This window comes from Typha latifolia, chromosome 2, assembly GCF_019914945.1.
Source record: "Typha latifolia isolate L0001 chromosome 2, TyphaL0001v2, whole genome shotgun sequence".
Classification (NCBI taxonomy): domain Eukaryota; kingdom Viridiplantae; phylum Streptophyta; class Magnoliopsida; order Poales; family Typhaceae; genus Typha; species Typha latifolia.
The window spans coordinates 5,669,461-5,683,768 of record NC_133087.1 but is presented as its reverse complement, the minus strand read 5'-3'; the positions used below and the strand labels follow the sequence as shown (position 1 = coordinate 5,683,768).

The 14,308-nt window shown below is 36.0% G+C and overlaps 1 protein-coding gene and 1 long non-coding RNA gene across 3 annotated transcripts; one reads left to right on the top strand and one right to left on the bottom strand.

Annotated features, from left to right (window-relative positions):
- Window positions 1-80: 80 nt before the first annotated feature.
- Window positions 81-2,159, top strand: LOC140780942 (uncharacterized). Its single transcript, XR_012107608.1, has 2 exons — window positions 81-179; window positions 1,273-2,159. It is a non-coding gene; the product is annotated as an uncharacterized lncRNA (long non-coding RNA).
- Window positions 2,160-2,659: 500 nt separating this feature from the next.
- Window positions 2,660-13,656, bottom strand: LOC140782354 (protein PEROXIN-4). Of its 2 annotated transcripts, none has more exons than XM_073128875.1 (6): window positions 13,103-13,656; window positions 12,159-12,225; window positions 8,260-8,379; window positions 8,061-8,189; window positions 5,897-6,026; window positions 2,660-2,947 (listed from the first exon to the last, which is right to left on the bottom strand). In XM_073128875.1, the coding sequence occupies exons 2-6, from the start codon at window positions 12,162-12,164 to the stop codon at window positions 2,859-2,861; spliced, it is 474 nt and encodes a 157-aa protein (XP_072984976.1). In that variant the 5' UTR covers window positions 12,165-12,225; window positions 13,103-13,656; the 3' UTR covers window positions 2,660-2,858. The 2 variants fall into 2 exon arrangements, with proteins under 2 accessions (XP_072984976.1, XP_072984977.1); XM_073128876.1 differs by lacking the exon at window positions 13,103-13,656 and adding an exon at window positions 12,884-12,905.
- Between the last annotated feature and the right edge of the window lie 652 nt (window positions 13,657-14,308).

Below are 14,308 nucleotides of genomic sequence, written 5' to 3'. Positions count from 1 at the left end.
AGATAAGGGCATTTTAGTAAAATTATTATATCCTATCCTTGGAAAAATTCCCACCACCAAATCATGCCTAATTATTGTGAGCTTTACTTGAGTGAACCCCTTCGTCTTCCCACTGCCGGAAACCTTATATTCTATCTCCTCTCCAACCCAAACCCTAGTTTGATTCCTTCGAGGCCAAGGTGAGGGCGCCTTTCACTTAAAAATTTGAATTAACTATGTTATTTTTGCATTTTAATGTGCTTGTAATTTGGCGAAGCCTTTGGTTCTTAGGAGTAGTTTCTTAGCTCCTCCTGTTAAGATAAATGTAGGAAAACAACGACTAGGGTAAACGTACATAGAAGAGGAGGATTCCAAAACCAACGCTACTGAAAAAAAAAATACATATTTTGGATGTTTTATTAGCTGCATTGCATTGCAAGACGTGTAGATCTGCAGCGAAGTTGTCTGCCTGGGAGTTGGAAGTAAGAAATTGAATTTTGTCTAGTAGAAGTGATTTTTCTTTTAAAGATAGCGAAAGAGCCATCACAAAACTCTATCCTGAGAGAGGATGTTAGTTAAGGCCGGTCTGCAAGGTATACACCCAGAAAATAACAATTTAGCTAGCCAATCAGCTTCAGTCTTCTTAGCAAACAAAGGAATTTTTTTCAAAATGAGGTATGATGGTGTAAATCAGTAAATGTCTTCAATAATAGAGTAAATGCCCATAGCCTACCCAGCGTTCTGGCAATGATGTCAATTGTAGAAGAAGTACTTCTCATTGCTCTTGCTTAAGGTGCAACTGTTATTTTTTGAAGAGAAGTGGTTAAATTCATATATTCGGAGGCTCTGTATTTATTTGTTGTTTTCTATTTCTTAAGTTTGCCATAGACTTGTAAACCACTGCAACCTTCTTTGTTCTCGATGAGCTTGTTCTTTAGGAGGAGGGCGTCACTTGATGTGGGGTGAGTCTTGTCCCTTGTATCTAAGAAGTCATGGATTTAAATCTTGAAACTATGTTATCAAGAATGACGGTAAGACTGCTTATGTTCCCCCTCCTAAGACTCGGTGTAGGTGGGAGCCTCATGCACCAGTACAACAAGGGGGCCGCAAGTAGCTCGAGCTTGGCTCATTTATAACCTGGGTAGCTCGAGCCCATCTCATATTTCTATGTGCACCTATGTAGCTTTAGATTGTTTCGGTTGTTTCATGCTTATTTCTTTGTTACACGAAAAACTTCAACCATGTCACAAAGAAATGTGTCATCATTTAAGATTGATGAAATAATCCTGACAGGAGTGAGAATCCTTCTTCTTTTTAAATACTCAAATTTGTCATGGGAAATTGCTGATAATTCGAGAGAAGATTATTGTTCTATTGATATGCTAAACACAAGGTGAGTGAATAAAAAATTTTAAACTCTACTTGCTTGTCATTCTGTAGAATAAGACCATATATAGATATATAGGTTTTCATCACTTCTGATTTAGCATAAATGACATCGTTTTATAACTCTTATACTACCCAAAAAGGTTGCCATAATTTTATAACTCCTTAACTAAATCCTGCTATACTATATGAATGGTGCTGGTTCGTTTCTTTCTGCTTGCTCTCACCGCATTGATGTGTTCTATCTTCTTGAACTCGCGAGCGAGAACAAATTTGCTCCTGAGGATTTGAGGAAGAGGAAAATTGTTCATATGGTTTATTTAATTGAGTGTGTGCTTCCCTGCTGAATCTTGGACTCTTGGAAAGTACTTTGCCTGATATGAAGAATCTGAATCGAATGGAAAACAAGCTCGAAGAAGTTACCTATTGGAGTCTGTTAGACTGCTGATAGAAACACATCAGCTGGTCCACCCCCACGCCAAACTACTCAGAAGGCAACTCTTTATGCACAAAATCCTGGGTCTCTTGGTGGGGATAGAAAGAAGCTGAGGCATGTTGTCGTCGAAAATAAATCAACCATGCAGCTTTCCTTCACCCAAGATTAGTTTCCTTCATAATGTGGATGATTGTATCTTTCTCCTCTCTTGTATTAATGCAAGGCTATTTGCCATTGTCATGCAGTCAAGAAGTTAATCACCTATTTTAAGTTATGCTCCTGCTCTCTAAACTTCCCAAATTTTGGTAGAATATTCGTTATGGCTAAGACCAAATGTGTTTGCCCTTCATGGACGTCATGTCTTGCTTTGTGCTTTGGACTTTTATTAGACTTATAAAACCTTGTCCTATGCTATGGTTGGGCAAAGCAGCGTAAACTATATATATGTATATGATTTATTATAATTGGTTGGATCCTCCAAGTATCTATCCATTTGTTAAAGGTATCTTTTAGTTGAAAATAAAAAAAATCGATATTGCAAACCTTTAAAAGATCATTTTTATCAATAAAAAAATAATCAGAATCAGCATTTAAATCCTTTAAAAATATAATAATTGTCTAAATTCATTGAACTCTTTCCAAAAATACCGTTATAGTTAAATTAGAAAGAAATATCTAATAAAATATTTCTTACGGGTGTCCGTTGTTTCTAAATGACCAAACTGCGATTCTAAATGATAAAAAAATTTCTTAAGAAGAAACAGATATAAGATAGACCTCGCAGAAATCATTCTGGGCAGCAGGCATGGCCATAATTTTGCTGACTAATGAAACAATAATTATTAGGCTCAGAACAAAGATCATAAATGCTTAATTTACTGATGTAGTAAAGCAAGTTTTTTGAGAGATGTAGTAAGGCACGTTGTGATACAAACAAGGAACAAAAGAGCGATCTGTTCATGAGTAAATATCAGAATCACACAAGTCACAACCTATAGATGCATTACATGGAAGCACTGAAGGATGTAAACTGAGGGATTTGATCCTTAACAGATCATCACCCTTTCTTTGGCATCGCAGCAAGTCTGGTATACATCCTCGCCATTGAATGGTAACCCCTGATATCACCTGATCGTAGAAGATTCCCTAAATAAGGAAAAGAAATCAATATAAGAGATTGAGAATTGTTGAGAGATTATAAAGTCATTGCTTGTAACACAGACAACTGAGCTATAGATTGACTCCGACATCAGGACTTCTTAAGCATAATAAATGCAACACAGGATCTCCTAGTGTGAGAAAGTCCAGAATATTGCTGAACTCGACTAAAAAACTAAATGATCTCTTAGTAATTGCTTTCATGCAAAATACATGTATTTAAGTATTATAGAGCCACTTAATGGTTTGGACCAGGTTCCAGAGAGACTAATAGCATCATAATGACCATTTGCATGCACATGAGAAATGATAAATATTATCAATTTGTAACTCAAATTTTATATGCACTGCACATGTACACAATCTTGTAACAATATATCTGGTGTGTGTGTACGCCCTCGTCACTAATTGTCCAGCAGAATAACTGCAATCATGTTTAATAAGTGATAGCACAAGTTACTGCAAGCAAACTGAGAGAGAGTTCTAATAATCAAAGGATTTGGAAATGATCTCAAGCAAATAAGTTCTCGATCAAATTGGGATGACCATCACGCCGAAAGAAGATTTGGAAATGATCTTAAGCAAACAAGAATTTGCTACTTGCTAATAGCTGCTAGCCATGAAGGTCTCAAGCCTCTCCACATGACAAATTTTATCCGTCTTGCACCCCCTAGTAGCATTGAGGTTCTGGTGGGTGCCATATTAAGCTGAAATCAACTGTGAACACTGCGTGCCTAGGCTCTACATCTGGTTTATGCCTTCATATATATTCTGGAAGATGCTGCCTCCCTCGATGATGGTTTCACAATATATTGACTTTTATTGTCCTTCATAGCTTCACTGCTTCACAATTTTTACTATTTGTATCATAACAGATGTTTTCTGCAGTTTTGCATATCTTTCAAATATCTTATATGATACGGACATCAGTGACATATTACACAAGCATATATATCAGTGCAATTCCTTTTTCATAAAATCAGTCTTAAGTCAATTATTTTTATTGTATATTTGCTATTCATGGTATTTAGGGTTATATTTATTTTTTTTGCAATTGTTTAGGGTGTTATTTGCTTATTGTCATTTGTAAGGTCTATATGTATGCCAGCTTTTTACTCAATTGGGGATAATAAAGAAATAGAATTGTTTTAAGATCTCCAATGTGAGTTTTGGGTGTGAAACCCTAATTGAGAATGGAAATATGAAACCCCATTCTTTTTCTCTTTCTTTCATCATCATCGTTCCTAGAATCCTAACGATCCATTTGTTTCACATCATTTTAGTCTTAGAGCAATGATTTTTTAGGATTTAAATTTTTTTTCAAACCATATTTTCTATCTCCATCACTCATTAATTTTCCCGTGCTACCCATCTTCCCTAACTTTTATCACCAGTTCCACCGTGTATAGATGGCTCGCCTTCCAGGTTCTAGTACTACTCTACACTTGTCCTTCATTCTACACTTGCATTACAAATATTAGATCATCATTGCATGAGAAGATTGTTGTTGTGGAGGAACGAGAAGAATTAGTCATCATTTCAGAATTGCGAAGCAAGATCCGACCAAACGTGGAGTGTTCATGCATCATCCAATAGTCCATCATTACTTAAATCAACATTCTTCTCTGCCATAGCCTATCCCAAAGTTCGAATTTTAAATTTTCCCCCCAAAATATCAAATTTCTCTTTCTTTTCTTCCTTACCAATATCTACCAAAATTTTGAATTTTAATTTCTCTCCAAAATACCAAAATTCTCTCACCTTCTCCAACCTATTAAACTCAAATCCACCTAAACCCAAACAAATTCAGCTTACCAATTCAACTCTATCCAAGTCTATTAGCACATAACCCAATCCGACCCATTAGCCTTATATTCCAACCCAATTCCTTCCTTTATTAGACTCCCCATAGCCAGCAACTTCTCCACTGACATTGTCGCCACCAGTAGTGCTCTCCACTGATGCCGTCATCGCCAGTGTCGCTCTCCACCAACGTCGACATCGCCAACCCCACTCTCCGCCACCACCAACGCCATCTTTTCTAAACTCCATCGCCTGCTTGTAGCTGCCAACCCATATCTTTCGTTATCGCGTCCCCATTGACTTCTTCTCTCGTCCCCATGATCGGTGTCATTTCTGAAACTGAAGACAAGCCTTGACATCATGAAGATTTGGGTGTGAAACCCTAGCTTGAGGGTGAATGTGTGAAACCTATTCCTAAGCATGATGATACTTGGTTTGACTGAGAGCAGTAAGAGCTCAACAGACTAGAGCAGTATGAGGAAAGTCTCAGCCCACTGCTCAAAGTCACTAAGGATAAGTCTTATCATTAAAAAAACTTAGGTGTAAAACCCTTGCTTGCGGATGGAGGTGTAAAACCTATCCCTAAATCTGATGATATTTGACTTGATCGAAGTGATTTGACGTGTCAGAAAACTGTGAGACTAAAACAACTTGAATGCTGCAGAGGGTATACTCGACAGAGTCGAGTTCTCTCCCATTCAGGGAGTATGATACGGACATTAGTGACATATTACACAGGCGCATGTATCAGTGCAGTTCCTCCTTCAGAAAATTAATCTTAACTCTTAAGTCAATTATTTTTATTATACATTTGCTATTCATGGTGTTTAGAGTTATATTTACTTTTTCGCAATTGTTTAGGGTGTTATTTGCTTATTGTCATTTGTAAGGTTTATATTTAGGCTAGCTTTTTACTCAATCGGGGTTAATAAAGAAATGAAATTTTTTTTAGATCTCCAATGTGAGTTTTGGCTGTGAAACCCTAGTTGAGAATGGAGGTGTAAAACCCTATTCTTTTTCTCTTTCTTTCACTATCATCGTTCTTAGAATCCTGACGATTCATTTATTTCACATCATTATATTTCTCATTGAACATTACTAAAACTGATCTGTCACAAAATGAAGCTAACTAACCCGAATCACAATTGAGTGGACTGTCAGCTTCTGGATGTGCCATTAAAGCTATTATAGCTCTGCAAACAGATTGGAGGGTCCATGCAGGACTCCAAGCATTCTTCAAGATATCCAGGCATATCTCCCCTGTCTACATTACAATAGAAGAGAAATCATTAGATTATAACAATGCAGATTGAGCTGGGTACTGTAAATTAGCCATCTAGGACGAGCAAATACTTGAGCTTAGAACAGTCAGTGCAAAGAATTGCTACATTCCTGTCAGAACACATGTCAAAAGAATGATGTTTGAAACACTAGGCAAACTTACTTTTGACATAAAACATATTGTTGAGAACTCAGTTGAAATTTCAAAATCTAATTTTGATTAGCAAGGTTTGTTACTTTCCTTTTTTTATTTTTGATTCTTCCGCCAAAAGGTTCAAGTTAACGATACTCTTAAGTCCTAACTTTCTAAAACTTTAACTACATATAGGTCTAGGGGCAGGCATCTCAAACCATGCTCACATGAAGATATCTAATACTGTTCCTTTGATGCTCAACCAATAGGATGGAAGTGACAATAAAACTTGACTTTCTTACTTCAATTCATGGATAAGAATAGCAATATAATAATGATTTTATCTCAGCTGCTAAATCAGAGAGAAAATAGTAAAGAACAGAGAAGGTTAATGAAGAACAAAAGATAAAAGAAATGTGGCAAATAAATAAGAAGCGGAAGTTCCAACAAAAGTAGCACTTCAATTTTCAAGATAATTATCAAAGATTACAGTATTTGGGTCTCCTTTTGACGTGTATAAAGGCATCAAAACAGCCTCAAAAGGTAATACTAGAATATCTAATTTTTTCCCCTAATATAAATAATAGGACTCATTTGATATAATCTGAATCATAGTAGGACTTAAAAGAACCAGAAAATTGATATTTCTAATCAAGCAAAATTGACCAATCATGATATGATTAAAAAACTAATCATGATATGATTAAAAAACTCCTAAAGTTAAAGGATTAAAAAACTCCTAAAGTTAAAGGAGCCTTTCATACTTACCATGACTTTCTAGTTCAGCTTATAAATAATCCCAGAAAGATAAATAATGTAGGTAACCAAATCCTATAAATATCAATCACTTCTGCCATAGAAAACTTGCCCATCGGTGTGTTGTTGACTTTTTCTGCAAAATAGGTTTATTTTTCAAACTTATCAGGGAATAGGAGAGTTCCCGAAAATTTTAGCGGAATTGGTTGAATTGCCTTTGATGAACAAAAATTCCTCTCAAAGTCACTTTTTTCAGTTTTTGCGCACAGATATAATCTACTAAAGAATACCTAAGTGAAGAAGCATTGACATTGATAATGATTCCCTTTCCCAAAAGAAAATTTACCCTGTTCCAAGAAAGGTTTCACAATTCACCTATTCCTCTAATAAGTTTGAAAGATGGTATTCTTCAGAAGCACTGACGCTGATAATGATTCCCTTTTCCAAAGAAAATTTACCCAATTCCAAGAAAGGTTTCACAATTCACCTATTCCTCTAATATGTTTGAAAGATAGACTTAATTTGCAAAAGAAAAAAAAAGGTCCAATTTTCTTGGTGTACTTCGCCTACAACCAGCCTGATAAGTTCCAAAAATCCTTTGCTGATTATGAGACATACATTGAGAGTTCCAAGTTTACAGTACAGAAGATTTAATGCCACAATTATTGTCACAAACCAATAGTGGGTTCTTCACCGAGTTACCTCAACCAAACCTAAATGCAAAAAGAGGGAATAGTAAAACTAACATAGCATTTGTGAAACTTATTCATGCTGTGAGGCAAAGATCAATTAAGTGAAGGCAACTAAGCAAAGAAACTCTGTACAGGACGCATCATCCTAACTCCACAATAGATCTTATCTTATTTTGCATAAATAGAAACTCAAAAAAGTATATAATTCAATTACAATACATACAAAATATCAGATTCCACAAAATGGCTGATCGTCAGCATATAATATGTTTTTAATTATGTGTTTCCTAAACCATACCTTTAAGACAGTTACATATATGTAATGCAATCAACTGAAATAAAAAGTTCCGCTCCAATCTGTAGTTGTGGTCAAATGATGAAGGCAGTTTAAAAGTTCCATAACACAAATAATTCCATGACTAGAGAAAAAACTGACCTTAAAATGCACATTTGGATGGAAAATTTTTGTCAGAAAACGAACTTGGGGAGGTAATAAAGGATATTGTTCCGGAATAGCAAATGCGAGCTGAAAAATACCTCCTTCAAAAGGAGTTTCCGAAGGCCCCTAAACAGCAGACAGAAGTCTAGTCAGAGAACAACTCTGCAACTTATTGTACCTTGCCATAGGACACTACCTTAATAAGAGCAGTCCACTTGAAAATGTTAGAATCGTCACACATTAACTGGATATCTGGGTCTGCTGCTTTCTCTCGTTGCACCTCCTTATACTCCTTGAAAAGCCTTGCTCTTGATGCCTGTCAACAGAGATTATCAGGAAGAAAATCAAATTTTGAAGCATCCTGCTCAAGAAAAGTTAAATATTTATATGATGACAGGATTAAAATGGAGTCAAAGACTACTTTATTTATCCATTGGAAGAGCATTCAACTCTGCATATCATAGTAGATAGCAGTAGAATAATAGATTAGTTAAACAACTCAACCTGTAACTTATTGCATTGGCCTTCTCCTCAGATAAGTATACAGTTAATCAAACAATTTGATACATAGTTTGCATCCATGAGGTCCATAGAATCATAAAGTTCTGCCAGTGACCCAATAGTTCTATCAATAACCTCAAAATTCTCTACCTTCAGTACCAACATTTGTCTTGTTGATCCAACTCCATAAATCAAATCTGAATCATCAGTTTAATTATAACAAGATGTTCATGTTCTAGATACTAGTTCAGTAAAAAAACTAAAAATGGTTTTCTCTGACAACCTTCCATAATATATCCTTGAAAGAACATTAAAAAAAAAAGTCAATCACCCATTATGTGCAGGTTGCTGTCTGAAAGGCTGAAACCTATTAATTTAAGTCAAAAAGACAAAATGAGTCTCTTTGTGGCAGCACCTTTACCCAAACAGAGAGTGAGAAGATGACAAGAAGAAGAGGTGGAGGAGAGAGAGAGAGGAGATTTAGGAGAGATTTAGAATTCTTTCTTCAAATCCCATCAAAAGGTATATTTTCTTTCATTCTCTTAGGTATTTCCTTTTGTTTTATCCTTTAGAAATCAATTTGGGTGTACAAATCTAATTTGCTAGATCCATCTTTGTAAGAGTCATCCTGCGTAGATCTATGAAATATACTCTTCAAAATATAGATATCAAAAGTGAAAGTTAATTTCCCCCAAATTTTGCCAAAATTTAAAAATTAATGTATCAAATTTATTCAAACTGAGTCAAAGTTGGTGTAGAAACATATGTCTAATTAACTCCATATGAGTTGATTTGAATCCAAGTTTCACAACTTTGAGCTAAATTTCAACAATTAATGGAAGTGTTCAGTTGTATTATATGTTGAATCATACAACATTATCTAGGGATGAGAGACCCCAATATAGCCTTTAATACATAGATAGAACCTAAAGAATATACAAAAAAAAAAACTTTTTAGAGGTGTGTCAGTGTGTCATTAACTGGGGCATGCCAATCGGCACAATATGTGCCACTAGCACAACAATCCTTACCAAAGACTCTAAAACTCTACTTCCATACTCTTAATTCTTTAGGCCCCCATTTACTTGTGGAATATAAATAATTTTCTTCTAGAATAAATTTTCTTATTTTAGTATAGTAACTAAACAACTTAACTTCTTCTAGTATAGTAATTCATCATTCTCTTTCATCTTATTCTATAAAACTTTTAATTATCTGAAATTACTTTTTTGCCCCTAGATTAGATAGTACCAATAACCTCAGCTACAGTTGAGATTTCCTCTCTATCTCCTCTCATCTTCTCTTCTCTTCTCTTCTCTTCTCTCAAAAGGCAGCATTTAAAGTTGGGAAATGTGTTCTTATTAAATACAATATAATGCGGGTATATAGGGCATTTTAAGTCTACAGTTGTAGTAACAATATTATAATTTTAGATAAATATATATTATTACTATTATTTTACATTCAATCAAGGGTGTGGAGAAGTTGGGAAATGCAGGGAAGTTGAGAAATGCGGGGAACTTCTTATTAAACACAATGTAATGTGGATATATAGAGCATTTTAAGTTTGCAATTGTAATAAAAAATATTATAATTTTAGATAAATATATATTACTACCACTATTTTACATTTAATCAAGGGTGTGGGGAAGTTGCAAAATGCAGGGAAATTCTTATTAAATACAATGTAATGTAGATACATGGAGCATTTTAAGTCCATAGTTGTAAAAAAAATATTATAATTTTATATAAATATATATTACTACTAACAATTTACATTCAATCAAGGATATTTTTGTCATTTGGAATAAAGCATCACTAATTTCCAATACAAATTCACTATATTTTAATACTTTAATATGAACTTTATATCACATCAAATATAATTATTATTCCTTATAATAGTATCCAACTAAATATAACTTATACTAGTATTAGCTCTCTTCTTCTAGTACTAAAAATTAGAATATCTCTTCTAGGACTGGCCTTTATTCCATAAGCATCAACAAGGCCTTAGTTAGTACATGGTCAAACTCGTAAACTTTTAGCTCTAGAATTCTATCTCTTCCCAGTCCCATATGAAGGTTACAAAATCTCATAAAAATCATAACAAAATTTTATGATTACTTTAGAAGCACTTACTAATGCAAGTTATCAGTGAATTATAGATTAACTATTGATCTCTAAAAGGTCAAATATTAAATATGCTTTTGTTACGGAAACCTTACTGCTAACAAATGCAAGTCCAGAAAGTTACAGAGAGGAGCATGAAAACATATAGTATAACAAATAGTTCCTCACGTTGTCCCCATGTTACTTCATTCAATTAGGTTACTTACATGGAGCATAAAGTATAACGGGCTGGTACTTAATGTTGACTAGTGACAAGAACGCCTTAAGGTATGGAATGAGCCTTTGGTATAAGATACTACATTTTTAAATATCAATGCGTCAATGGATGTATCTAGTACTCACATATATTCCCCTCCTTATGGAGAAAAGATCAATTTTAAAGGATAATAGTAGACGAGCAAGGATATGTGATACGGACATCATTGATAGGACACGATGGGGTGTGTACCAGTGCAGGAGGAGCCAATAGTTAAAATCTCCCCTATACAATTTGGTTATGATCGATTTTATATTTGTATTTATTTAGGGTGTCTTTTGCTTATTTCTTATTTAGAGTCTTATTTCTTATTTAGAGTGTCTTTTGCTTATTTCCATTGTAATTCTATATATAGACTCATCTTTTTGAGATTAATGAAGATTATTTGATTTTGATCTCTTTTGAGAAAATTGGTGTAAAACTATTTTAAGAGTGGAGGTGTGAAACCCCATTCTTTTTCTCTCTTTGTTTCCTCCTCCATCTCCTTCTTTTCCCCACATTTTGCATCAACATGTCAACAAATTATATAAAATGCTGATATGGAGAAAAAACAAACAAGCTCTATGTAAACATCAATAATCAAATCAAGTTGGATTTGATGCTGTTTTATTCATTTCTTTCTTACATACACTGTTCCATACCGAGGCCTAGATTCATCTCTAGAAAGAAGCAAACAAAGAGATGTGCACAAGGACATATTTACGATTTATTAATGTGGTACTAACCATAATGACTTATCAACTTCAACACATGAAGGGGTTGATCAATGATCATTAGTACAAGTTCATTTTGTGTAGCTAGTATTATAAATGGTTTAGCAAGTAACCTTTATCCAAGCTTATCCTTTTGTAATCCAATATCTATGGAGAAGGTGAAATACAATAACTAAGAATCAGAACAATCTCAAAGTTCACCTTCTAAACTTCAATTCATAACATATATGTACTATTCTCACACTGAGAACGAGTGAGAAGAGAAATGGTACCAAATGCAGATTAGTTTCTCAAAAGAAAAGGATTAAATGCAGAGTATATAAACTGCACCAGATGCAGATTAAAAAAGTCAAGTGCAGATCATTAAAACTGCTTCAAGTGAAGATTATAAATTATCTAAAACAAAACATGAGCTTCACTAGAACAACTAGATTGGCTAGTGAAGATTAAATAGATGAAATAAGTGTATAGTGGACCAAGTCACCAACCAACCTGCATGGCTTCTGAAGATTAGTTTTCACAGGACTTCACAATATTAGAAAAGGTAGTGGCCTTCAAACTGCACACAAGATATGTCATGAATACAACAACAAAAAGTGAAGCCTTTTGGCCCTAATTATTCAGCTAGTATACCACAAATATGTGTGACTAACCACAGTCCAGGTCATGTCAATTTAAAGTAAACTTTTAATAATAGGAACATCACCAGATCAAATGTTGCTATATGTCTATACCATTAAAGGCAGAACTTAAATTTGGCATTTAACCAAATTCAGTTAGAGAAAACAGATGGCCAACTGACTATAATTATATGAGAGATCAAATATCTCTCAGAGTCCCACTGATTGCTCAGCGATATTAAGTTCCTCACATGATCGGCAACGCTCAAAGGATATAAACTTGGGAGTTATAGAAAAAATAGTACGAATAAGAAGAGAGAAACTAGAAAGATATACAATTGACGCAATAAATTCCCACCCATCAGAATTAAACTAATTCCCAATTGAACTATACCCCAAATTTTGGACAACATAATTCAGACTGACAATTTTAATCCTTCTCCTTTCGAGTCACAGAAACATCCTCCTAATTAAATGGGTAAGGCCCATAAAAATAACTAGACAGAACAGATCGCTGTAAACAAATAAATCCAACACAAAAGAAACCCAAACCCCGTTAGAACACCCCAAAACTTTAAGCACAGGATCACCACATACCCCAGTCATCTGATCAACAGGAAATTTGCCGATCGTTTAAAGAAAAGGAGAGATTTTTAGATCATAATTCTTCGAAGAAGTAATTTTTTTTATTAGGGGAAATTCTTCAAGAGATCGCAGAAACGATTGAAGGTAGACATAATTGAAAAACCGAGTCTACTAATGGAGATTGAGATGGAAAAAATATGAGAAATAGGAAATGTTTAGATGAGACGAAACCTGTCGAAGCGGAAGAGTTCGAGGGGCGTCCGAAGACGAAGAAGATTCGCACGCAGGAGAGCTAAATAGCTAATTTAAGGTTAGGTGGGCGAGGGTGTAAAAGAACCGAGCCTGAGCGAGCCGGCTCTAGCTCAGGTTCGGTTTCGAGCTCTAGTTTGATGTTTAGGCTCGGCTCAGCTCAGCTCAACTCGAGGCGAGCCAGACCGAGCCCGAGCCCGAGCCGAGCCCGAGCTTAATTGGCGGAGGCAGCGGCCGCGGGGACGGGGATGGCGGCTTGCTGAAGGAGAAGGATGAGACTAATGGAGGAGGAGGAGGCCGAAGGAAGAGGAGGAGGAGGAGGCCGAAGGAAGAGGAGGAGGAGGAGGCTGAAGGAAGAGGAGGAGGCGGCGGCTTGCCGAAGAAGGAGGAGGAGGCGGCGGCGGCGACTTGTCGATGGAGGAGGCGGACGGAGGAGGAGTCGGGCGGCGACCCGATGGAGGAGGAGGTCGACGGAGGAGCCCGTCGACGGAGGAGGAAGAGGAAGAGAAGAAGACGATCGGTCACCACACCACGACGGAAAGAACTAGCGTATTTTTGTTTTTATCATTTTACATATCACACCCTATGTTTTATCTATTTTATGATTCATACTTCGTCTTTAGAAATTTTATAAGCCTACCCATTCTTTTCCTTATAATTCTTATTTGAAAATTTTATATATAACACCCTACCTTTTAGCTAAATTTGCATTTACACCATAACCCTATAATTTAGGGAATATGTGCAAAAAATACACCGAGTTTGATTTCAACGTGATAATATTTTATTAATTAAAATTATTTTATTTCTAAAATATCTTAAATATCTAAAATGCCCTTAGGTTGATCGTTGACCCACAGGAGGAGAACGCAACCACGACCCTCGGCCGCATCCTCGTCCCTCGCCCCTCGTCGACGTTCTCGAGCCTCATCAGCGTCCTCGAGCCTCATTGACATCCTCAACTCTCGCCCCTCGTTAGTGTTCTTAAGCTCCACCTACGTCTCCAAGGTTGACCCCCAATCCTGACGGAGCTGCCGCCAAGGGACCCTCACCCCTCGTCGGTATCCTCGAGCCTCGCCAGCATCCTCGACTGGGGGACCTTGCGCTCGAGGCAAACCCTAGTGTCCAACACCTCGCGGACGCTAGATCCCGACAAGAGAGATTTAGATGATGAGGAGAGAGGAAGAA